The sequence below is a fragment of the Paramacrobiotus metropolitanus genome, unplaced genomic scaffold (assembly GCF_019649055.1).
Source record: "Paramacrobiotus metropolitanus isolate TYO unplaced genomic scaffold, Prichtersi_v1.0 Parri_scaffold0000061, whole genome shotgun sequence".
Classification (NCBI taxonomy): domain Eukaryota; kingdom Metazoa; phylum Tardigrada; class Eutardigrada; order Parachela; family Macrobiotidae; genus Paramacrobiotus; species Paramacrobiotus metropolitanus.
This window is the reverse complement of record NW_026570281.1, coordinates 30,239-55,327: the sequence shown is the minus strand read 5'-3', so window position 1 is coordinate 55,327 and position 25,089 is coordinate 30,239. Positions and strand designations below refer to the sequence as shown.

The window sequence follows — 25,089 nt, the reverse complement described above, 5'->3', positions numbered from 1 at the left end:
GGTTGACTGTGAGGCAAGCAATCCCTGTACTTGCCCCGTCTACCGGCTGGAGTATAGCGCTGCGGCAATATATATGGTCAAATGCAGCGCGGTACATAAGCCCCATCTTTAACCACAATGCAAAACTCCAGCCGGGTGACGGGGCAAGTACAGTGATTGCTTGCCTACCCTAACCCATTGACAGCCCCAGTTATATAATTAAATATATAGTTCGGCGAATAAAATTAAGCATTATCGGAAAACGAATCCGTTTATCCTTATGTGACTGAAATTGTACTCGTAAGAATAGCTATCGTACTTATGTGCAGACAGTAAGTATCGCGCCTACGTATTGTCTCATGCAGAATGTCTGATAATAAAATATAAAAATCCTACGTATTTTATTTAAAACTATACAGTAGTTTTATAATTTTACTTGCATGATAAGTATTTATTTGCAAGACGCACAACGATTTCCGTAAATAGTCTAAGTGACCTTTATACTTTAAAAAGAAGCAGTGGGTAAGTTTTGATTCACCTCTTACATTTAAATAAAACATAATTTATTTTGCTATAATTTTGATAATAAACGTTCATGAAAATAGTTTTTCACTACCAATAGCGGGGTAAGAAACTCCTGGAAGGAATAAAAAACTAGCTGCAAAGTGCAAACCTTTTCATTCTCAGCGACACAGTCCAGACTTCTTTCCGCCGGGTAACCGAATGCCAGCGTAACCAGCAAAAGTCCTGCTAGGACCACAGCAACACATCTCCCGCCGCACTGCATATTAAACAGGCTTTGTAACGTATTGCACAACACGGAACCGACAAATTAAGGCAAGCCGCAGAGGGAATGCTAGTCAATCCAGTCGGCACAACTGAAACGCCTTACCTGGCCGTACGCACGGCTTTATATTCGCCCGTCTATGGACGGTCTGTGGGCGCTTGCATGCCGGTAGCAGCAATTAGCGCACGAGACACCATTCATCCCGCCACACTGATGATGCTATGCCGGTGCGGATGTAGAATAATTGGCTGAGAATATATTGTACAGAACCGGATACAATCCGGCTGCGTTTTCTATTAACCAGGGTGTGAGCCGCATCGATAGCACCGCAGCCAATCACAAAAGACAAGATGATCAACACAGCGGGAACAAAGCCTGGAAAACGCGGGAATCCATTGGCTAGGGGGGAAATTACACGCTGTGGGTGCGGATACAATGCGCGCAGTGGGATGTCCCTGATTAAAAATAGAGCAGGCAATAATGTCTCCCGATTTAAACAACTTAGGGCGATAGCAGAAGCCGGCCTGCACACCCTGGAAAAAAGGCCAATACGCAGTAAGAATGTTGAAAGGTAATTTGAGTGCTACGACAAAAAGCAGAAACGCCCAGCATGCCATGTAACTGTTGAAATGGGGTTAACAGTATTTGTGCTACCTTGCTTTGAAGAGTCATCATCGTACGTAAGTAATTATCCCATTGGAGTCGCTTAAAGGGTAAGCGCGTCCCTAGAAGTGACAGCCCACTGACAGGTACTCGTAATATTGCTATTTTCTGGAAATTATTTTAATCCGCTTTTAACTTTTTAATTTATTGTACATGTGCAACATTTTTTATTTATTTGATTTGTTTCAAGATTTCATCTTCAAAATCTAAACTGAAATCTTTGAAAATTTTAATTTTGAAATTTCGAGTTAAGTTGTAAGTTGAAATTTTAAAAAAAATTTAAGTTCCTATTTGAACTTGAATTTAAAAAAAAAACGGTTTAACTTTCAAATTTAATTTAAAAGTTAAAAAAATTGAATTTTAAATTTAAAAAGTTTCATTACGATCGTGTTTGTTAATTCGAACTTGGTTTCAAACTTTTTAATGGTTATTGTGTACTGTATCGAATTTTTCCGCATTATCTGCGAAGTTGGTATATGGATTAGCAACCTCAAGAGGTTACTACATGGCTTAACCATTGTTCTTACGAGCTAGCAATCTAATCACGACTACCAATAGCATCGTCTGTTTATGCAGACATTTGCGCTACATAGTCGGTGCTACATAGCCAGCTACGTAGCAGTAGTCAGCCAACATAAACTCATTTTGTGGAACTACTTGCTACCAAAACGGCTACGGGAGACCACGCCTGCGAAAATGGTAGCAAGTAGCACGTAGTCAGGTCCGATAAACTGCTTCTTAAACTGCAACCTCGCTTATGGTTAGTGGCAAGGTTAGTTTATGGTTGCATGCATATCAGAAAAGTCAAAGACGTGCTAGATTCAACTAAAATGCTGGCTCAGACCATACGACAAAAAGATTGAATGGACGATGCAATAAACCACTGGTTCTAACCACTTTTTTTCATACGTACGAGTAGTGGTCGCATCACTCGCATGGGCCACGGATATAGTACGAGTATATTGATAATTATTGTAAGTATTGTACGTGACAAGGTATGCCTCGCGCATCCGCGCTCGGCACGTTCTTATTTGGAAAGGTCCTAAATCCAAGGTCTGACGGTGGGACATCCGTCCAAAGCGTATTTAATTTAGTTTTCATGGAGTGGTCAACGCGTATATTACTGCACTAATTGATAACTCGCGATAACAATGATTGCATGATTGTATCTCGTATAGGAAATGTGCGAGAACAGTTGTGCAGTAGCAGACCACCAGTACTTTACCTGAAGACGTCACTGTATTACGACTCCATCTTCTATACTTCTATACTGCTGATGTATATTTCCGTAGACCACGTATATCGGTCGTGTGGAATTTCGCGCACAAAAGGGCTACATAACTTGCCATTTTCCTGATAACCTCTTCATGTAGAGTTACGAAGTCCTGTTTTATGACGTTGTATTTCCACGGCTGGACTACATGGTCTATTGAGCTATATAATGCCGCGCTCGGAGTTGAAAACCATACGTTCGGTCATCTTTCTGCCCACCGCGGCAGGTAAAACTTACGTACACATTTTTTGACGAAGCCGAAACGGCACCAAACAATTTCTTGCATAGAACCGTAAGGACCTGTGTTCTACCCACCAAGAACCAAAACGTTTGAAGTATTCGGATATTCCTTTAGTATGGGCAGTTCCGAAGCAGTTCTGCATGTACGTATTCCGCCGAGCCCGAGAAAGTCGATGATTTAAGGTCATCGCTTGGCGCTTGTTGGTGTCGGCTTTGCATTTCAATGAACGTAGATGGCAGTTGGTTCGGTCCCGGTTGCAGGGCGCGATGTGATTGCTGCTGCCAAGCCGGTTTTAGGATGTTTTGCGTGGCCAGACTAAACGTCAACGGATTTCCATGCTCTTACTTGGACGGAAAAAAGCGCTGAAGAGGACGAAGTTAAGTATGGCCTGCATTCTTCGACGGAGGCTTTTAACTATGTTGCATCGCACAGTTACTGCGTAGACAGCAAAAGCTGAGTTATGGTCGACTGCGCTTTAAAATCGATCACATGCCGAATTCTCAAGGTTAAGTAGAATTTACGAAGCTGCTTATGTTAAGCACAAAAAGGGTTACGCATGTACTACCCGTATGTACTACCCGTTCTTTATGGCCCATAAAGTACTTACAAGGGGCCCACCGCCTCCCCTCTCATAAAAATTTCATATTCTGTTCGAAGACAGAACATGTATGGGGGATACTTAAAAAAACACTTTTGTCGGCAATGGTCCAGTGGGCGTGGCCAAAAACAAATTTAAGGGCCGTATGTATTATCAATGTACATTGTATTGGCAACACATTCGGCACTCCGATCAGTGTTATCTGTTATTACTGCATTTGCAGACGTGCTTCTTGGCTACTAATTCTTAATTTTGGTTTTTACAACATCCAATTTGCAAAAATCTAACCGGGTAGTCGATTTGATTTGATTGCACATGGCCAATGTAAGTATGTAAGGATTCTCATTAAAAGGTGTTCATCGTACTGGTGAAAACCTGTGCTTTGACTTTTTGTTCGCTAAATTTTACTTTTTACTGACTGGCTTGACAATGTCAAAGTTTTGTCAACTCTTTGTACTTGCTAGCATTACTGCTACACGTCACGCGAGAAAGGTGGGCTCGGAATTTACTTCCTTTGGGCAGATATGCCGAACATGGCCGGAAACGGCCCCAAGCCATCAAACAGAGCAAAAGCACAAAAAAAAAACAAGAAAAATTTTACTCTGGAAAGTGACACAAGTTAGCACTGTACATTCTCCAATTTATACCAGTTCACAAATGCATTCAACTCTAACAGAGAGACCACTATTAAAGGGGGCGTGTCGTGTGTCGTAATACCCGGATTCCTCTGTCCGTCGGAATCCATTCCATTACTCCTACACGTCACGCGAGAAAGGTGGGCTCGGAATTTACTTCCTTTGGGCAGATATGCCGAACATGGCCGGAAACGGCCCCAAACCCAAAAACCCAAGGCAAAAACACAAAGATGACTGGAGGCGATCCAATACCGCGTAATGATGGCAACGAAAAGTGTGATGAATGTGCAACGATAAAGCAGGCCGATTCCTTGAATTCAAGGAAAACAGCTTATCACGATACCAAAGGCGCGGGATTCCGCGCATTGTTGGGCATTCGCGAAAGTAATACCAAATTAGAAGATCCACGAAAGTAGTAGCACTGCTCTGGCGGAAATCACGCCAGCGCAATACGGCATTTAAGGATGCATGCAGTCGCCAGACCGCATGCATAAAGCAGGGTGCAAGGAAGTCCTGTCGCATCCCACGGAATATGGCAAGGCAAATGGAGGTTTGTAGTCGGACTGGGAATTCCACAGTTTGACCTAAATCCATGCAGATTTTAAATTCCATACAATGTACGGAAGGCTATAAGCGCAAAAGCATACGCTAGCAAGTATTTAAGAAGGTAACGAATATACGCAACGAGGCTGAAAAATGTGCAATGTAGTATAAAAGCAGGCAGGGACAATGCGAAGCGGACACAGGATATGGGGGAATAATAATGCATGAAAAGGTAACAGCACGAAGCAGGCGAATCCGGGTCAAAAGTTAAAGAAAACAATCGTCTCGGTAAAATGTCAGGCAAAGGTAACCAACCCGGAATTCGACAGGTCATACCGAATGGAGGTCATTTTGCCGACTGCTCGGTGCAGGCCGTGGCGCGATGGTCCTTCCGGCAGAAACCGCAAATGTGTGGAAAACGGCAAGGGATATCCCGGCAGGGTCTGCCTTCGTTGTAGTTGAAACAGCAGTAATTCGGAAAACGGGGTTCCACGGTAGCTGTGCGCTTCGCCTGTCCAAAAGTGACCTTTGGGTTACAAACTTGAAAATCCGACGTTCGACGGGAATCCGCCGAAAAATATGCGTCAGCCGTGGGGTCGCGATGCGTAATATCAGAAAGGTCAAACTCCTCAATCTGGGCGGCTTCGCGAAACTCGCAGTCAAATTGCACAATGGCTTCGTCATCATACATGCATCGTTTGCGAGCCAAAAAGACTTGGTTTTCCAGGAATTCGATCAGCGTAGGTAAAGCGTTGGTCTTTCTTGCCAAATCCAGCGCAGCCATGATGTTGCCGGCAACAACTCGTCGCGTGAAATTTCATGCGGCTTAACATCTTTAGCGGCCTTGTGGGTTGCTTTCACGAATGGAAGCGTATGCGGTCTGGATAGAGTTTGGGCTTGAGGGGAAGTACGGGAGCAGTTGTTGGATTTGCGGTAAGCGCTAACTGGACTCCCGGAACTCTCGTCGTCCGAAGCTGCCTGGTGGTGGTAGCTTGTACGTGTTATTGAACGGCTCCGACGGAGGGAAGCATCGTCGCTTGCGGATGCCACGAGAGGAGACTTGGGAACGTGGGGCATAACAAACACCTCAAGCTTGTTGCGATCGCGGGCGTTTGTGATAAATTCCAAGTTGTCGGGGAAATTCTTGACCTTTGCCAATAAGATGACATCGTCGATGGAGTTGTATCCGTTGTCGTACAGCTGGGAGACAGACGTCGCGGAAATTCCGATGGCTGTAGCTAGGTCAGATCAGGAGTCACCTTTACCTGCTGCAGCATCAGTTTCCAAATCCAGAGATTCATCCGGATGAAACAGGTCATAAAGCCGCTGGACAAGAGCAGGTTTCGTTTCATCGAACGCTTGCTCGCCTTCAACTTCGACGATGAGCCGTTTGACCTCTGTGAGATTCAGGCGGCCCAACTTCTTCAGATTTAACGTGCGAGCTTCATCGAGTGTAACAGACATGATGATAAATAAATGCGAAAACGGTAACGTAAAAAACACAGATCGAGAATTTCTTAAAATTTTAATTTCAAAAATTTTACTCTGGCAAGTGACACAAGTTAGCACTGTACATTCTCCAATTTATACCAGTTCACAAATGCATTCAACTCTAACAGAGATACCACTATTAAAGGGGGCGTGTCGTGTGTCGTAATACCCGGATTCCTCTGTCCGTCGGAATCCATTCCATCGCCCGCGTAGTGCAGCACCGAGAAGAATTTAGAGGTACTGTAAGCAGATATAAATGCTATATGTATGTATTGCCAGTGAACTAACAATACATACGGCAGTTAATTTGGTTTTGGCCACGCCCACTGGACCATTGCCGTTGAAAATACTTTTTGAAGAATTCCCAATACCTACTCTGTTCATGCAAATTACAAAATTTTTTGGAGGGGGCAGGTGGTGACTGGGCCCTGGTAAATCGTCCGCTCCACCCACCATTTGCCCATTTAAATGACAATGCCCGGCACCAGCCCGCCGTTTGCCGTTTGATCGGCATGATACTTGGTCGTAGCATTCACTTCCCCACTCGTTTCCAGGATCGGCTGTTTCTTCGGACACCCACTCAACTGGTTCTCGGTGTACATATAGCACCGCGCCAGCCATGGTGGAGAACGCCGCAAACCGGTCTCCGTGATGGGAGCAGGTCGGCGTATCGAAAAAACCCTCTACCCCGATCGTTGCTTTTACCCGACACGTGGATTTGATTGTGATCGATACAGTAGGTATCATCGATGAACGAGGTTCATGATGAATTGCAGATCGTTGACCTTTAATTTTAATAAGTATGACACGCGCCATACCGGGCTTTCTTAATCCTGGCGGAATATACTACGATGTGTACTTTGCCTTTTTACGCTGCCAGGAAGCTTTTAACGGTAGTATAATAGCAATAATTTCTGTTGCGTTTCCATAGATAATTTTGCAAATTTAGCAGACTGACGCTGTGCAGGTTCCGTTACAGACGTTGACTTAACGCTCTGGCGTCAAACGAATACAACTGCGCTGGAATGCACTGGAAAGGGTTAGTCAAAGCTAGACAAATAAGGCTACATGTCAACTTCTACTTTGCTGTGCGCCCAGATTGCGGCTCCTTATTTCACTGTTTGGGTTTTCAGTGCAGAGATCTTATAGCTGGATAATGGTTCTCACAAGTCAGTTTTCAACCAGTTTGTGAAAATCCTTTATGATATCCTTATCACTGATGGAGGCTGACCTTAAATATGTCGGCTTTGCTGGCAGCGCAGAGCACTTGTGCAGTATCTAGAAAAGCCAAATTTATAACTTATCAGTCTAAACAATGAGCCTGTAAGACAGTTAGTAACTGACTAGTTGTATGTATGAGGGAGTTTGTTAACGTTGTAAGATTCAAAATGGTTTGGTTTAACGGAGGATTGATTGATTTTCTCATTTTACCGGGCACTGCAGTCGGCGAAGGGAGGATTTGGATGTGACCGATGGTTTTACCTTCCGACTTACGGATCTATCATCTATGTACATATGTAGTTCGGATGTCGAGGGACTGGAAGGAATCCAGTTGCGGATTATGAACATTCTTGTTACCATCGAAAGTGAGCATACGCTGCTTATTATTCGTACTTACGGCCAATTGTAACCATTATTAGTTCATCGTTGAATTTTGTTGTAACCGTTTGATTCTACACAGGTTTGACGTAAAGTGACGACGCGTTCACGCTCCAATAAAGACCCAGGAAAATTACGTTTTGACTGTAAGGTTGTTATTGAAAACAAGAATCGATCGGAAAATGTTTTGGAAACTGTTTGAATTCTCAGATGGTTCTGGTTTTTCAGTTTCCTCCATTCATTCATCGATTTCGGTTTAAAACGGGTTTCTACTGTGCTTAATAATTATGATGTTAGTGATTTAGAGAGTAAATTGCAAACTTGCGTTTGTGACCTTTTCGCGCACTCGCGCTTTGAAACTGAATTACTACTTTTTTCAAATCAAAATCAAAAGGCAAGTATCATATCAGTCATGCACGCATGATCTTTTAGCTACCCTGCTTTATAGACGCATAACCGTGAAAACGAATCCTCTTCCAGAACCATATTCATAGAATCTTTATTACAATATTATTTAAGAAGTGAATTTAAGCTTTACGAAAGTTGCATGCTTTCTTGTCGTTCAAGTTAATCAAGTACTTGTACTGATAGCTATAGTCTCTTCACTGAATAACAGTCTAGGTTAAAGTTTCTGTAGATCTCTAACAGGAAACCTTTGTGGCCGAGCGTCAGTCCATTAATGATTGGACGAATGAAACGAAAATTCCACAGCAAGATCCACGTTGGAATATCGAGGTCACCCGTAAAACCGGCTTTCCAGCGTGAAGCATTCGTGCGGCACAAATTTTACGCGCGTGCGTGTTTTTGAAACCAGAGCCCGATTCATAAACACGGAACAGGTTCAATATCTGCGTTTATCAATCCCGAGCCCGTGTTTTCTTATGAGATACTGTATGACACGTATATTATCATGGAATACTATATTATCAGCATTGTGGCGGAGACCCAGTTACAGTATTATGCTCAGAACTGTACAAATGGTAAATGAGTACGTGCTAGTACCCTCGGAAAGATTCGATAGCTGCATTAGTATCCAACTACTGTAGGCACTCAGAAAGAATGTTATCATTGTTATGCAGTTACTATTGTTTCCTACTCCGCACAAGCCGTGCTCGCAGGCCGCTGGGTATGACCTTCTGGCGTCTGCCGGGGTTTCAACGTGGTCTTGCTGTGTACAGCGGGTTCCGATGTTAATACAGTAAAGCACTGTACGGAATATTCGGTACCATACTGGCAGCCACCGCGCAAGAAATCCAGATTTAAAAGGAATCCAAAATCAGGTCTAAAATCGCTAATGATCGCATGCAAAGTACCCAAGTCTTAACAATTTCGCTAGCGGTTACTTGCTTATTTCAAGCCGAACCGCCTTGTACAAAATAAACGCTGAATTTACTGAACTACTGCGACCAGGGCCATATTTCCCGTGGTCAGGATATCAGTTAGGCTGGAATGCGTAGGGCAAAATTTGATAAATTCTAACAATAGTGCTAAATTATTGATAATACTGTACAGCTTTATTCCGTAAAACTCTGTTGCTAAGACTAACTGCGCAACTGCACGGGAGTCTGAATGAGTCAGCGACAGATTGTTATCGGTGTCTTGTAGCCCTTGATTTGTCACACAGCGTATAGGTGGCATGTTCGGACATGCTGGCTGCTTATGACGTAGACCCAGCCTTCGTATTTCAACAACTGTGGTACACCTACGTCACTACGCCCGTGTAGTGCGCAGCGCTACCCGTTGTGTGTTGTTTGTTTTTATCGTTTTATCTTATTTTATCGTGTTGTAATCTAAATCGGCGCCATGGCCAAAGCAGCGGACAAAGGTAAGAGCAAGGAGAAGGATAAAAAGAAAGAGAAGAAACCGTCTGCCAAGAAGGAAGACAAAAAGAAAAAGGAAGATAAGAAAAAAAAGGAGGAAAAGCCTAAGAAAGAGAAAAAGGAGAAAGAAAAGAAGGGCAAGGACAAGGATAAGAAAGATAAAAAGGGCAAGAAAGGCGAGGAGCCGCCTCCGCCAAAAGAGGCGGAGTCCCCGGCCGCAAAGTCCGCCGATTCCAAGACACAACCCAAGTCAGAGTCCCCAGCAGTCAGTCAGAAGTCGAAGTCACCCGCTGGATCTCCGGCGAGGTCACCATCAGTCACCGCTGCTGGTACGAAAGAAACGGCATTTCATAAAAGCCTAAACCATCTGATGAGCTGAGGATAAATCTTACAAACGTCCCAGTTAAATTCATTTATTGGAAAGTTTTTTTAAATGCTTAGCGATATCACCGAATTTATTAAGAAATTATCTTTGGTGATAAAACGAGCGAAAGCGAAAGTAATTTATACTCAATAAATACGGAAATAATTTTCAAACATCATTGATTAAATTTTTAAAATGATTTATTGAATTTCTGCGAATAAAATATCCGTTAGGTAGGCATCGCTTCGATGCACAACGTTTTGATGCTGCTTTATTATTGGATAAAAAGAAAGCTATTGCAGTATGTCATCAGTGGCAAACAAATTTTGTAAAGGAATGGATCGTGACCTTTCTTAGCGTACTTTGTAGCGCCTACCGAGGTTGAGCCATCGGATGCCGCCAGCCGGAAACTGCGCTTCGACGAAACAGTCCGTGTGAAGGAAATCCCTGACCGCAAATCGGAGCATGACGCGGCCTCCGTGCGTAGCAGCACCAAATCTAGTTACTCGCGTCGTTTCCCGCCGGAAGGCTCCGAGCTGGATCTGCGCACGGAGCCCAAGTACGGTGATCCGCTGTTTGGCGCCAAAGTGCCGATGGTGCTACGGACGCCCTGTCCGCAACCTTCCGAAAAGAAGGAGCCAGATCTGTATTCGGTGCGGTCAATGACGTTGGACGAGCCGGGCCCACTTTTCGATCCCAACCGCTGCCCCACCTACACACGGGAGGAGCTCATATCCATCATGGAGACGCTGGTCTTAGGCATTAATGATCGAGAATCGCTGAAAACCAGGTAAAGGTATCAAATAATAAATACAGTGATTTTTGAGCATTTCTCCCTAAACTGCGTCGTTACCAAATATCGGAACAAAAGTTATTTGTCCCATCCAGTTAAATAAATAAAATAATTAAATATGATCGTTGGCGTTCAGTTAAATATTAGCGTTTTATTATCATATACCTTGTTTGCAGTATCGAAAAGTTCACCGAAATGCAAGTTATTATAATAATTTGATACTGTCCACTGTTAAAGTTTTGTCCACTGTCCACTGTTAAAGCACGTGTCCACTGTTAAAGTTTTGTGCATCGTTTTAGTTAATAGTAAGATTAAGCGGCAATCGCTTTCTGCATTTAATAACTAGGAGGAACTGGGGCGGCTTTGCAGGTACGAAGAAGAGACCACGCGTCTGGCCATGAATGCTGAATTTTACCACGATAAAGTGGAGGCGGCCCGCGCCAAACTGGAGTGTGTGCGCAACCAGCAGGCTCAGCTGGACGCCAAGCTGAAGGAAAGCGTTGACCTGATGAGCCGCAACTTCATGCAGTTAACGCGGGAGCGGAAACGCATAGCCGGTGCCATCGATCTGCGTGATGACTTCGACCGGCATCTGCAGAAACAGATCACCACGAACACGAAGTTCGTCCAGGATTATGCGCAGATACTGGGCAAGCTGGAGGGCCTCGTCGATGATTCGTCCATGGCGTGGTTGCAACGCGAAACCATGATCAGTACTGAGAGCGAGGCGCTGGAGAGGCTGCATCAGTCCGTTGAAAAAGAGCGCAACATGCTGCAGGTAATTGAATTTCCTAACTGTGTCATAATTACGAAACCTTTAGTGGAACAATAGTTTATTGTTTCTCATCTATTTCTATTCATTTCCGTCAGAATATTTCCCAACTTTGTACTTATACCTTCGTGGCGGAAATTAAAATTTAAGTTTTTTAATTATTAGCCATAATGGGATCGTAATTAGCATCGTCAAGGCAAAACATTCAGTTTTATCATGAGTATATATACCATTTTATTCAATCAATTCAGATCTTAAATTATACTGTATCCTTTGTTAAATCATAATTTCGGGATTGCTATTGCTGCCGGGAAGCTGTCTGGTAACATCTTTCAGTTTCTAATACTGTAGGTATCTTATTTTCCACGGGTCATTCGGTTTGTCTTACAGGGAGAACTGCATCGCTACGAAGCCTTATATGTCTCCCAAACCCAGCAGAACGCCAAACTTGGCCAGGTCGTTGAGCGGGAGCTGGAACGCTATGCACAGAAACAGCAGGAGATCATCCGCTACAACGAGAAGCGCATCCGCGCCCTGGAGGGTTGTGTGCGCACCATGCAGCTGGACCGCGAGGTCATGTATGGAGAAATAGGGGAGACCCGCAGTCGTCTGCGTGAGGTCCTGGAGGGCCGGGTCATCGCAATGATGGACAAGGTGCGGCAGTACAAGAAAGTCCTTAAAGGGCTGGAACGCGAGATCCACACGCTCATGTATCGCTGCAGCACCGGTATGTTAATTACTGAACGCAACCACCACATGCAGCGGTATATATAATACCAACGACAATCAGTACTTTGCAAACTGCAGACAATGTGGTCCCGGCGACAGCCGCCCTACAAGCCTATATCCGGCTGTGCAGCGGAATCGACATAATCGATTTTGTCAACAAGGTACAGTCGTCCAAGACCCACAGTGACGATGCCGAGGCGTTCTGGCGAACAAAACACTGCCAGAAGCGCGATTTAAGCGACATCAGAAAGAGCCACGTGGATCATCTGCGCAAACAGATGCTGATCAGCGAGGATGAGTACTTCCTCATGGAGCCGGTAGAGGTTCCGGGCTCCGAATCCAACACTAATTTTCAACGATCGACGGAGTGTTTCGTACCAGAAGCGCCAGCAGATTCTTGCAATATTACAGGTACAGGTTCACACACCTTATTAAACCTGGCTTTAACAGTGTAGTCAGTGACTGAAAAGTAGTAGTCACTGTTATTACCCCGTAACATTTCTCGAACGTCGGTCAAAATAGCGCATAAAATAGTGATCAGAATTTTACTTTCACCCGTAAAAACTTTTACCAGAAAATCATCAAGAAACCAATAGAAAAAATTGCTTGCTCTGTCTTTATTTGTTTGACACCGGTTTTATGCGCGACTGTCGCTAGGCGGGACATCGCGAGCCGCTAACTTTGAGCCACCCAAGAGTGCGCCGCCTCCCACGGAAGCGCCCTCGGACGGTGGCAGTTACCTCTCAAGCAAGGCGACTGGCGACGCTCCGGCCAATCCTCCTGCCGAAAAGCCGGCAAACGATGCAGAGTCAGTAAAGCCGGAAGCGCGAAAACCGTCGCTGAAAAACGCCGGTGACAACGGTTCCTTTCGCAAACGCACGTTCATGGGTCTGCTTGCCATGCCGAAGAAGACATTTAACGTTCTTAACTCCGGAGTTAAGAAAGTATCGCACGCCGTCACGCATGTTGTTCACCATCACTAGACATCATTAAATGACCCGAAAACTGGTACCACAACTACACAAACGAAACAAATTTTGTTTCATTTGTGTAGCTGTGGTACCAGTTTTCGGATCTGATTGGTCACTTCAGAAGTGATGCGTCCTTTGTGCACTAATAAAGCCAGCAACTACCTTGCACTGCATTTCTCAATCTGTTATCCTATTATTTTTGCCCGCTGCATGCATAGTTGCAAACAATGTACTTAATTAAACAATCACGTTTTTCGGTACTTAGTACTGTGTACTACACGTTTAAGTTATACAGTTTGACTTGAAGCATAAAAAATACGAAGTGCTAACAGCCTCTGCAGCGCTACGTATACTTATTTTACGGATTTTCAGCTACAGATAGGTTTGGGGAGCGCTTCTAACTGACCGAATTTCAATGCAGGTTGAGCGATAAATAGGTCATGCTAACCCAACATTCTATCATGACCATAATTATCCCGCTGTGAACAGGTAAAAACTTAAGAACAAAGGTAACTGAAAAGTCAAAACAACATGATTGTGTAAGAAATTAAAAAAATAAAAACAACTGGGGTCATCCAACGTCAGTTGTCGTTTTCTTGAGTCTGTTTTATTTGCTTGCCGCAAGGATCAGCTTCACTGTTTCAGCTTTCATGCACCGCCCACATGCAGCATGCCCCGTGTGCGTTTGCCATTCGCACTTCATGCCTACACGATCACTAGAAGACAACCATTTTAGTGCAGGCAATCACGGTCAACATTAGCTCCATGTACAAATCCGTACATCGCAAAAACGGAACCGGGGAACCAAACAAGACATGGCTGACTGCAGCCCCACTGAATTTTACATGTAATTTACATGTCTTGTGGGTTGAAAAAAGTTACATTAACACTTGCTTCCTTTTCCATGGTCTTACTTCCCAAAAGCTGTCTTAAAAACTGCTCTGAGTTAATTAAATTTATTAACAAAAGGATGTCCTTGTGTCATGGAGGGAGCAATGCAGCACTACGGGATAACTGGATCAAAAATCATTAAGGCGGACACTCGCATTCTGTATAAAAAAATAAAACAACAACTTTTACAATCGATAACATGACTACAAATTCCTGCCAACCAGCTAAAAAAATTAAACCAGAAAGAAAAGACAAAAAACACAAATAAAACGATAAAAATATAAAAGGAAGCTAGACAACAAAATGCACATGACCTTTACCTTTACTATCCCCCGTCACCACCACCTTCGTCGTGGTCTTCGTGGCCTCCAACCCGTCCTTATTGGATTTTTCCGTTTTAGTGGAGACCTCCTTTTTGGCGCTCTTACTGCGATTCCCGCAGCGGAAAATCAAAAAACGCCGTCGGCCACGTGACACTTCCGTGTGTTCCTCCTTCTTTACCTCCACCTTCTCCTTCTTGGATGCACTCTTATCCCGCTTGAGCGATGGAAGTTTCTTTTTTATCCCCTGGCGAATGCGGGAGGCGCTCCGAGAAATCGCGGGTCCCAGGTTCTTGAAGGGCGAATGACTCCTGGATTTGGTGGAAGTCTCGGTTTTCTCCGTCTTCGTCTTGCCCTTACTGCGGCTGCGTGAGAAAGCCTTCCGCATCCGCGAGACACTGCGGGACACGGCCGCCGGGGTGTGTGGTTTGTGATGCTTCTTGGATTTGGACTTTGATTTGGACTTTGATTTGGATTTGGATTTAGACTTGGAGCGACTGCGCGAGAAAAAGCCGTGCGACTTGGTAGATTTACTCTTGGAGAGGGATTTGTGCTTGGAGCGATGGCGGAAGGGAGATGCGATGCGGTGCGAGTGGCTGGCATGCGGACTGGTCAGGTCATGCAAACTGGGTGAGCGGCTCTTGGAGCGCGAGTGGGAGTGGCCTTGCCAGAAATGCTTGTTCTCCCGCATAAACAGGCTCTGCAAAATGTAATGGCAAACGTCAATCCGTAAAGGCGGAGAGATAAGCTTAGGGAAGAATTATACAGCTATTGACCTTTGGTTCGCGTCGGTTCCACACGTGATCATAGGAATGATGCCGGTTAGCTAGCGAAACGCGGATTCGCTGCACTACGACATCAGGGTCCTCCTTGCGCAACGACGCAATGCGGGGCAGTGGGATTACGTAGTCCTTCCACGTGAAATTGTAGTGCTTCAACGTCGTGTACCTAAAACGTCACAGACAAACTGCAAGGATTTTTTGCAGTTATATTGCAATTACGTTGTGACGTATTAAGATACACGTATAATGATAACGTTAAATGGATGAACAAATCGTCAGCAAACCCAGTGTACCATGTGGCATCAATCAAGAGTCCCAGAACATCGTGGTGCCGCAAGAGCTCCGGCTCTTGATCGATGCAGCTCATGACCTCCTCCGTGGTCATGTACACCCAGCGCACGCAGTTCATCAGCTGCTTGAAATGCTTACGCCGTTCGCTCTCCTTGTGCAGCATCCACCGAACAGCCACGGTGAACACGTGCAGCTCTGTCTAGAACACAGAGTGTCGGTTCCGCTCATTAACCGCCCAAGACTCTCAACGCACCTCAATGACGATGTGATCGCTGCTCAGCAGTTTGATCACGTTTTCGATGTCCCATAACAGGAAGCCGGCAAGTTTAGTCTGCACGTAGAAATGTCGCGCCAAACGCTTGTAACCTTCCGAGTAAAGCATATTGCTGCCGGTTCGCTCGGCCAGCTATCGTAACAAAAAATGTAAATTCAAATTCATCAAGCGCGCAAATTGTACGAAACAAATTATCGATATACCAATTGAAGTGTTTCCTCACGCACAGTATTGTACATCATGCTGGAATATAATTTTTTTAAATAGGTGAACGGGCAATCCTATTTTTTATGCATGTCGACGTAAAAATGTCGACACAAAGTATGGAAAAAATTTGATGGGAAACGGATTGCAAATTGCAAACATAACACCTGTCACCTGCGTATCAAAAAAAAGTCTACACTTCAAAATTGTGCTAGACTTGAACGGTGTCACGTACCTCTAGCGTCGTCATAAGATTCTCATCAGCCAGCAGCGTATTTATAAAATCTGACGCTCTCTCGACTAGCTGCGGCATTTGCAAAACATTGGCTGTAGACAGTGTGTCCACGGCATTCTCGAACGTAACCTTTAACTCCCCCGAGTACATGTAGTCCACAATGGCCTTCAGGCCCTCCGGCGGGATGCCATCTGTCGGCACATCCACCATCATCTTGTCCCCGCTCTCGAACAGAATCTTTTTGAAGTACTCCGAATGCGAGATGAGGACCGCGCGGTGCGCCGGGATTTTGGCCGTCCCACAAATGATGACACAGTCGTATGCCTTGTCATTGGCACGCATCTTCATTACCGCCGCCCCAATTTCCTCGCAGTGTGTCACGCGGTCGCGGCGCAGAATGAGGCGGGCGGTGGGAATCTCCTCGGGCAGGATCTGCTCAGGAATCTTGTTGGTCATGACCTCTTTGCTGTACTCGTGCGCATCGCTAACGTCCACCGAGGAGGTGGCTTTCACCACTTTGCCTTTCAGCTTGGCCGAAGTGGACGTTTCGGTTTTTGTGGACTTCTCAATAACCGCACCTTTGTTGGAGGTCTCAGTTTTAACGGAAACTTCCGTCTTCTCAGTTACCTCCACGCCGGGAGCGGGAGCTTTGGCCTTTCTAAATTTCATCTTCACTGCGATCAAAGAATCACGGCCAAATTAACAAACAGCCTTGTAACAAGCATAACTGGTATGGAAACTTGTGCATCAATCAATATGGATTTCATATAGCACAGAGAAAGTCCTCATACAACTGCTAACACTCGCTATACATGTACTGATAACAGGCAAAATCAGAACGGAAGTTACAAGTACCAGTAATTTACGGTAAACAATGTTTTCAGGCTTTGAAGAGATGAGTTTTGTGATTCCACCGTTGCTAGGCTAAAGTATATAAAGCAACAGCGCTTCGCAAAATGGCTGTGTTAATAGCATAAACACTTTGGCAGCTTACTCGAGGGTCCGCATGATACTCGTATATTCCGGAGATATGGAGATTTCACGGGAGACGCCGATGCTGGAAAATTACTAGTTCAGTTTTACGCCGCACCTGTTTCTGCATGTTTGATTGTGCACTACAGATAACACAGTACTTTAGCTGACGGCAAAATTATGCTTTCTTTCAAGATCCTTTTTCTGTAACTGTTTCTGGACGGCAGGATTGTGCAACTTGGTACATATCGCAGTTCGCTTGCTGGGATGCTTTATACGCACAACAAATTCTGAAGGGTGATTAAGACCGATTTTTAACTTATCGCTTTGCATTGACTGGACTTTATCGTGAAATAAAAAAAAGGTAGAAAGATGATTCATGATTAGAATGATTACATGCACTGTTCAACTACTGTGTTCAACGAGATACTACTGAGTAGTGAGTGACGTTCATAGCGATTCGACTCAAGAAGATAAAAACCACTTGTCCTCTAAAAATTTATTTAGGCTTCCTGCGTTGAGTGGCGCGTGGCGCAGACTTTTCCAAATGTCCGCGCTCAAAGGCCGCAAAACACTAGTTGTCGCTCAAGCAGTCGAACGGGTTTGTTGACAGTAGTCTGCAGTGCTAACCATACATAGGAAAACCATATCCCAGTCCAAAGGCGGAATTCTTGGCCGTCCAGTCGCCGAGGAGCGGATTGACCATACCCATGGCCAGAAAGCCGGGCGCATCCATGCTTCCTCCCACTCCCATGGGCCCCATTCCCATCCCGCTGAACATGGGACTGGGATAGCCGTAGCGGTAACTGGGATGCATGTAGGCACCCATGCCGCTGGACGCCAAAGGCGAGAAGCTCGGCCCGTACAGATACCCCGCACCTGTAACATGCACTGCTCATTAGGCAATCAGTGCCAATCAGTGATAGTGGTAGAAACTAGAAACACTATCCTACAGGTCAAACAGTCGCCGAATATTTCCAAACCGCTGACAATTATTGTAGTTCAAGCAAAAGTGATCCACAGCATAGTGCATTCTACAAGCATAAGATCTAAGGTACCTCGATGTACTGTGAACTGTGCACCTACTGAGTCGGTGACACTAACCATGCACTGTGTGGAAGATTCCCATGATATTGACCACAAGATACCATGAAAGGATCATGCTGGCGAAAGGAAAGGATAGGGGGATGACGAAGCTGAATATGAGCTGGCTGCCGACAACCAGGCTGCCAAACCAGTGAATTTATAATCAGTTATACCGTTTCACCGGAAGCGTGCGAGCATCCTGTAGTGTGTTGTCGTAGAATCTGGGACTGGAAGAGCTGGCAACAGAATTCTAAAATAAAACGTAAATGTACGCAGTAAATATATTTGCTAGAAAAAAACATTAAACTTTCAAGTCTGTTTAGAACTTACTGAATTACAGCTGTGCAGATACTGCAAGTGTAGATCATTAATTGTGGGTTACAGTAATAGCGCGGAATGTTCAACCGGTGCAATATGTGCATGTACTCCGTAGTCTGTATCCGTGTATCCGTTCAACGTATGCGTGCTGTATTCTGTATACGGCGATACGCGCGTTGGCAGTGAGAATTACTTTATACAGAAAGCAGACACTATAATTTGATGAAACTGATTTTGATGTCCATTCCCTAAATACGTACTGCGTAGCTAATTAGCTATATCCAGCAACATGTCTATACAATATATTCACACAATCAATGGATATCGACGGACAAAGTCCGAGAGCATAAGCCAGTAGGTCTTATGTACAGTTTGCATTACTTCACACGCATTACTCTTATGTACAGTTTGCAGTAGTGAGGCAGGATTTTATCTTAACTTCTGAGTTTTGATCTATCTTTTACGAAGTTTACCAACGTCAACATCATAATTACCAGGAAGTAGCATGGTCATTATCAAATAACTGTAATACATTTTGGTTACAATTACAATTATAAATAATCGTGCATACGAGTACAACTGGTTTTTCTCAGAATATGGACTTATCTCGGGAACTGACTACTCTAGTCCCAAGCGTGAGTCATTAGTAGGAGACGAAAATGTAAGCTGAATAAATAATTGTAAAGGTTATTGCCAGTTTACGCGTTAACCCTTAGTACAGGTGTGTAATCAAATAGGTAAATGTGTAACGCAATTCTTAATACATATACGGGTACATTAAAAATTTTCGATTATTGCAGCTTTATATATTTTGCGGCATATAAAAATAATAATTACGTAACGTACATTCAGCACAAGCTAAAATGCGCAAGTAAAGAGGCTTAGAGAGGCTGCTTGTACATCCAAGATCAAAATGTCTGACAATCTCCATCGCCTTCTTGAAATTAAACAAACAAACAAAATTAATATCAGATGACAATGTATAGGGGTGCGGAGGGCGTTTATGTAGGCGAACGTGCGGAGCCTGACAGGTTTCGTTTACCATCACCAGTTGAGCACCATCATCCTTCATTTAGTCCGACTAAAAGACCGGGACAGTGGCAGGGTGCATCACAAAGCGAAGATGTTAAGTAGAACGGGCAAACGAGAACATGTCATATCTACACAGGCATATCGATGAGACTCGAAGTCCAATTATGCATTTATTTGCACTATTATTGTAAAAATAATATGAAGTACCAATATGGTGCCGATATCAATTAAGACCGAAAGAAAAAATAAGCTGTAAAAAGCATCCAAAAGCTACAGAATTATTCAAAACTATAATTTTATTATCTGACTTCTGGAACAAAGCCAATAGGCAAATCTACCGGTAGTGATTGCAGTTGATGGAATCATGTAAGTAAAGTAGCAAGTTGGCGTCTTTGGAAGAAACTAATGTGCGGACATTCGGACCCGGCTAGTTAAAGAAACGAGACTTGAACAAAAGTCCACACGATACGCGCAACAGAAATGCCGTTTACAAACAGTAATGCTATTACCATTAGAAATAAGGATACTTAGGATACAAACACTAAACATCAAGAAACAAGTTTTACGCATCAAAAAAATGGCATAAGCGCCAAACAAAAGTGGTCGCCATTCAAAAATTACGCATCAAAATACGCATATCAGATAAGCAGTCTTAATCTTTTAATTTTTCCATCGGTTGTACATACAGTTTACAAAGACGCGTGTAAACAAAATTTAATAAATGAGGAATGCTCGTCAGGTTAAGCACGAACTATAAAAAAAAATTAGCTTACCAGGGGGTCAAAAATAATTTTTCCGCCCTATCATAAAGTTAACCAGTTTTCGCACACAACTCACAAGTATCCGTATTAAAGAGTCTGTACAAAGTTGTAAGAAATTAACTGTTTACTACAGCCCACATGTCTGTAGTGAAGGCTATAATTCGTAGTTTCAGAAATTGTGTGCACTGCACTTCACACGCATTTTGTACATACACGGTTATGTAATGAAATTAATGAAATTCATCTACAGTATCATAATATCGGAATACAGAGAGGCATTCATACAATGTAGCACAATTAGAAGATCTAGCAGCTCATTCTTGATTCGCGTTTGTCGGTAATAAGTATTCACGGTGCCTGCATCTTAATGCGTTCGACTGATGGTGAGCTCTAATGCGGCCAACGATTTTGTGAATGAGAAAAGTATGCCATTCATAAAATTATTTGTCCGTGCACTGCATGTACTGCACGATGCAGCTAACCCATATATAAGTATTTATATATATGCATTGGATCAGCGTAGATATATCTCTTATTTTATTTACAAATAATTGGGGCTTTTGTTAATCGGCCAGCTGTTTTGGTGGATCTTGTTCATGTCAGTCAGACAGCACATGTTTGTGTCACAAACGTACTGGTGTTTTTTATTAGCAGCCAGTCATGAGTACGTCTGTGATGCACACTTGGCTAGTCGCTGTGAGTTTTTTAGTTACACGAAAATTTAATTAGAATGATTTTTATGTAAGTACACGTAAGTAGTGCACTTACCATTAGAGATTCGCTTTAAAGATTGCTTGTCATACATCGACTAATTTTTATCTGATACAGTAATTGTGAAACTGCGCATATATGTCTGCCGTGCCTGTTCGGTGGATGAGAGTAAAGCCTGCCGTTTTTTTGCAAATTCAGGCAAATGTTGGGATGAAATGATGATCCTTTATCATTTTATATCCATCATTGCTTGGATTTGTGATAATACATACGAAGTATTCGTTTGGTGTACTTGACCTTCGACAACATTATTAATTGCAGCAGTGCTGCTTTGCTTATGATGGCAAATGGAAACAAAAAATGCTTTTTTCTTTGAATGGATCCAAGTTTGTTTTGCCGTGAAAACTATTTTTGTTTGCCAAAGAAACATGAAAAATATATATGAAACTGCTTTTTGCATAAAATATTGGAGAAAGCTGCGCACACCACGTTTTACCACCAAAGTCTCCGCACACCACCTTTCACCACCACCAGGCTGCGCACACCACTATTCGCACCACGTTTTGTCTCGGGCCACCATTTTTACGCCACCACTATATATATTTGAAACGTCGGTAGTCTCGGGACACCACATTTTACTCGTAGTTTCGAAGATATGTATGCAGTAGTCGGTCGTATATACGACTAATATGGGCTATGTAATTAAATTCTGTGTACGTACAAAGAACAGACAATGTTTTGGTTTTTTCGATATATCGCAAGGCAAGCCTATAATTATACAGCTTGCTTAATTTGTAAATAAGCACAGAAAGTTCTTTGTAGCCACAATTTACCATAAACTGACTGCCTGTTTGTGATACTTTTATTCTAAAAATCGTTCTTGATTCATCGTCATACTAGAAAAATGTCGCGTACTTCTTACTCTGATGACCACGACGAAAATGGCCACGAGAGCGAACACCTGCATGTGGGATTGAGTTTCGCCTCTTATGCAGCCTTGGAGGCTGCTCTTGCCAGATACGAGAAAGAGACTTTTACGGTCTTTCAAACTCATCGCTCCGAAAGGTTACCACCAGCCGACGATTGTGCGAAAAATTTGCAATACAAATACATCAAATGGCATTGCGCACACAACACCAGTTATGTCCCAAGAGGCAAAGGGTCACGACCAGTCACCCACAGCAAGGACTTGGAATGCCCTGTGATGCTCCACGTCTCCATTCAGAAAAAGAACAGACAGTTGGTAGTCCAGCGATTAGACTCTTTGGCGGAACATAATCATGAACGCTCAAAAGACCTGTGGCAATTATACCCAAAAAACCGTATACTATCAAAGTCCGACCAAGAGCATGTGACTAAATTGAGAAAAGAAGGTCTCCCACGGCAATCTATACTAAAGGTGAGCGAAAAATGCTCTTTAATAAAACATGTTTTTTAGTAGGAATGACCGTGTTAACGATTACTGCAAAAAAAACAGGTGGTGAGAGAGAAGACCGAGAAGAGCGTCACAATTAAAGACATCCATAATATCGTCACTCGAGACCGTAAATGTCACTTTGGGTGACCCTGTCGTTCGATACATTATTAATGGAATAAGTGTGCTGGATGTTGAGAGTGCCAGGGTGCGGAACAACCAGACCGTTTCCCCGAACATCACGGATGCCATGTGTTCGCTTGTAGCCGGCAGGAAGGTGGACGGGTGGATGGTGGATCGCCAATGAAGGTCATCCACCTTTCTGCAAAGGTCATCCACCTTTCTCATCCACCTTTTCGTAAAGGTCATCCACCTTTCTGCCGAACCAACCTGTCGGCGTCGATTGATCTGACAAAGCCGTTATTGAGTGCATTCAGGCCCATTGTGAGATCAATTTATGCTTGCACTGCTCCGGCAGAAAGGTGGATGCAGTCATTCTGAGTGACTCACTCAGATATTTTGTTACTCTGTCTGAACATGCCGTCCTACTCGTTTTGGTTCTCCGGAGAGCTTTGTTTTTGTTTCCGAAATTTGATTCAAATCTACTCGGTAGAGCTAGACGAAAAGCACCGTGCTCATCGTCAATCAGCCAGTTAGCTGGCTATCTCGGCAGACGATAATTCCTCTCGTTCAGTTCTGGGTGAATCGTTCCAATCAACTTTCCAAAGGTTCGTAAGAATATAAGAAAACTTTCAGAAGTTTGTCGCACCAAGTAAGCTGCTGTTCGTTGAGAATAATGTAAGTTAGAGAGCCCTATAAGTTTACCATAAACTTTGGACAGTCAGCACTATCAGGGTTCTCGCAAAGAAGCCATCATAGTTTCCGTTATTCGCCCCATACAGTAAACCAAATAACTTCGAAAAGTTTTTCATACCTTTTGGAATGTTAACTGGGTAGATCTACTTAAAACCGAACGAGAGGAAAGGGTTTGATCTTCACTTTTGCGTCAGCGGAGACAGCCGGCTGACTAGCGGATGAAGGACGTGACTACCGTGCTCCTTGTGTACCTTTAGGATTTAATTTCAATTTTAGAAATAAACAAATTCACTTCGGAGAAGAAAAACGAGTGGGAGGACATGTTCAGACAGAGTGCTAGAAATATCTGAGAGCCTGCATCCACCTTTCTGCCGGAGCAGTGCAAGCATACATTGATCTCATAATGGACCTCAATGCACTCAATGACGCCTCTGTCATATTAATCAACGCTGAACGGGTAGGTTCGGCAGAATCTACTAGTATCACGAACAGTGCAGTTCTGGAGCACCTACAGCAGGGTTATCTTATGTGCGGACGTTGTAGAACTTAAACCGACTGTTATCATGGAAATCCACCTTTCTTCAAAGTTCATCCACCTTTCTCAAAAGGTCATCCACCTTTCCGCAAAGGTCATCCACCTTTCCGCAAAGGTCATCCGCCTGTCTGCAAATGTCATCCACCTTTCTGTTAATGTCATCCACCTTTCTGTAAAGGTCATCCATCTTTCTGCAACAGTTTCGTCTTGAGTTTTTGTTACATACGACGGGTTTCACTTTTTCCTTCAACCATCAAACGGTAAATGCGCAGAAATTGGGGTGTTGCAGAATGAAGACATCTAACGCAGTCGTTCGGTTACTGATGAAACAGAATACTGATAATCTTTGAAAATTTTTAACTTCTGCACGGAATCGGGCATCTTCGTTAAAATGGCACCTAATTTTTTTTCTACAAAAACGTTCAAGAAAAAGTGTTGGATACGTTTTAAGTAATGAGTTATAACGATGATTACGTTACGGAGGTAATTGAAGAAATAGGATGCCAAACGAAAAATAATTTGTCAATCATAAGTCGTTTAGAACAGCAAGATCAGCTCGGAAAATATCATTGTTTTCAGCATTGCATAGGTTGCATGTAGCTGTTTACCACGTAGCTGTCCTGCGGGACTTCCTATATCTGCCCTATATCTGTACAGAGCATTTCATCCTTGCAAAATTAACAGACACCTTTCAAAATATTTGGCGCCGTTATTAACGAATATCAGTATCAATATCCTTCGTCAGTAAATGAATGGCTTGCAATAGCGTTGCGCGACTGCGACACAAGCATTTCCCCGCATTTATCGTTTATTGGTCGAAGCTAAAACTGATCAATGGGATATAATGTAAATAAGTAACATAAGACAGAAGAACTGAGGGTCTTTACAGAAAGGTGGATGACCTTTGAAGAAAGCTGGATGACCTTCGAAGAAAGGTGGATGACCTTTGGAAAAGGTGGATGAGCTTTGAAGGAAGGTGGATGATTTTTGGCATAACAGGAGATGTCGAAAACGACCTATGAAGTTGTAGCAAATAAAATTGTCTATCGAGCAAGTCTCTGAAGCCTAGATTACGTCAGGTAGTTCGCGCGCAGCACAACAAAAGCGTCGAGTGATAGTTTGTTCGGCCACCCAGTAATTTGTTGAATCGTGAAAACGAAAAAATTAAAGATGAAATACCTGAAAGGCG

General features: G+C 43.5%; 3 protein-coding genes and 2 long non-coding RNA genes across 8 annotated transcripts; 3 read left to right on the top strand and 2 right to left on the bottom strand.

Annotated features, from left to right (window-relative positions):
- Positions 1–7,167: 7,167 nt before the first annotated feature.
- Positions 7,168–8,070, top strand: LOC129593413 (uncharacterized). Its single transcript, XR_008691094.1, has 3 exons — positions 7,168–7,533; positions 7,654–7,796; positions 7,892–8,070. It is a non-coding gene; the product is annotated as an uncharacterized LOC129593413 (long non-coding RNA).
- A 1,303-nt stretch (positions 8,071–9,373) lies between these two features.
- Positions 9,374–13,587, top strand: LOC129593314 (uncharacterized). Its single transcript, XM_055489564.1, has 6 exons — positions 9,374–9,958; positions 10,363–10,783; positions 11,156–11,564; positions 11,949–12,285; positions 12,366–12,698; positions 12,945–13,587. The coding sequence occupies exons 1-6, from the start codon at positions 9,613–9,615 to the stop codon at positions 13,268–13,270; spliced, it is 2,172 nt and encodes a 723-aa protein (XP_055345539.1). The 5' UTR covers positions 9,374–9,612; the 3' UTR covers positions 13,271–13,587.
- Positions 13,588–13,638: 51 nt separating this feature from the next.
- On the bottom strand, positions 13,639–17,136 carry LOC129593315 (uncharacterized). 4 transcript variants are annotated; one of them, XM_055489565.1, is made up of 6 exons: positions 16,256–17,136; positions 15,796–15,948; positions 15,545–15,741; positions 15,246–15,417; positions 14,470–15,169; positions 13,639–13,963 (listed from the first exon to the last, which is right to left on the bottom strand). In XM_055489565.1, exons 1-6 carry the CDS (start codon positions 16,922–16,924, stop codon positions 13,866–13,868), a joined length of 1,989 nt encoding a protein of 662 aa, XP_055345540.1. In that variant the 5' UTR covers positions 16,925–17,136; the 3' UTR covers positions 13,639–13,865. The 4 variants fall into 4 exon arrangements, with proteins under 4 accessions (XP_055345540.1, XP_055345543.1, XP_055345542.1 ...); XM_055489568.1 differs by having other exon boundaries at positions 13,640–13,974; positions 16,256–17,135; XM_055489567.1 differs by lacking the exon at positions 13,639–13,963 and adding an exon at positions 14,004–14,307 and having other exon boundaries at positions 16,256–17,135.
- A 103-nt stretch (positions 17,137–17,239) lies between these two features.
- LOC129593349 (uncharacterized) lies at positions 17,240–18,766 on the top strand. The gene is made up of 3 exons (XR_008691085.1): positions 17,240–17,591; positions 17,735–17,828; positions 18,183–18,766. It is a non-coding gene; the product is annotated as an uncharacterized LOC129593349 (long non-coding RNA).
- Positions 17,250–18,868, bottom strand: LOC129593348 (uncharacterized). Its single transcript, XM_055489608.1, has 3 exons — positions 18,644–18,868; positions 18,332–18,563; positions 17,250–18,106 (listed from the first exon to the last, which is right to left on the bottom strand). The coding sequence occupies exons 2-3, from the start codon at positions 18,387–18,389 to the stop codon at positions 17,853–17,855; spliced, it is 312 nt and encodes a 103-aa protein (XP_055345583.1). The 5' UTR covers positions 18,390–18,563; positions 18,644–18,868; the 3' UTR covers positions 17,250–17,852.
- Between the last annotated feature and the right edge of the window lie 6,221 nt (positions 18,869–25,089).

Excerpts from the sequence above, each read along its gene's own strand:
- LOC129593314 (XM_055489564.1), top strand. The coding sequence starts at position 9,613 with ATGGCCAAAGCAGCGGACAAAGGTAAGAGCAAGGAGAAGGATAAAAAG. Across the intron at positions 9,959-10,362 it reads ACCATCAGTCACCGCTGCTG|CGCCTACCGAGGTTGAGCCA; the intron begins GTACGAAAGAAA and ends CGTACTTTGTAG. Across the intron at positions 12,699-12,944 it reads AGATTCTTGCAATATTACAG|GCGGGACATCGCGAGCCGCT; the intron begins GTACAGGTTCAC and ends GACTGTCGCTAG.
- LOC129593315 (XM_055489565.1), bottom strand. The coding sequence starts at position 16,924 with ATGAAATTTAGAAAGGCCAAAGCTCCCGCTCCCGGCGTGGAGGTAACT. Across the intron at positions 15,418-15,544 it reads CTCTTGATTGATGCCACATG|GTACACGACGTTGAAGCACT; the intron begins GTACACTGGGTT and ends GTGACGTTTTAG. Across the intron at positions 15,170-15,245 it reads GGAACCGACGCGAACCAAAG|AGCCTGTTTATGCGGGAGAA; the intron begins GTCAATAGCTGT and ends TACATTTTGCAG.
- LOC129593348 (XM_055489608.1), bottom strand. The coding sequence starts at position 18,389 with ATGATCCTTTCATGGTATCTTGTGGTCAATATCATGGGAATCTTCCAC. Across the intron at positions 18,107-18,331 it reads AATCTTCCACACAGTGCATG|GTGCGGGGTATCTGTACGGG; the intron begins GTTAGTGTCACC and ends TGCATGTTACAG.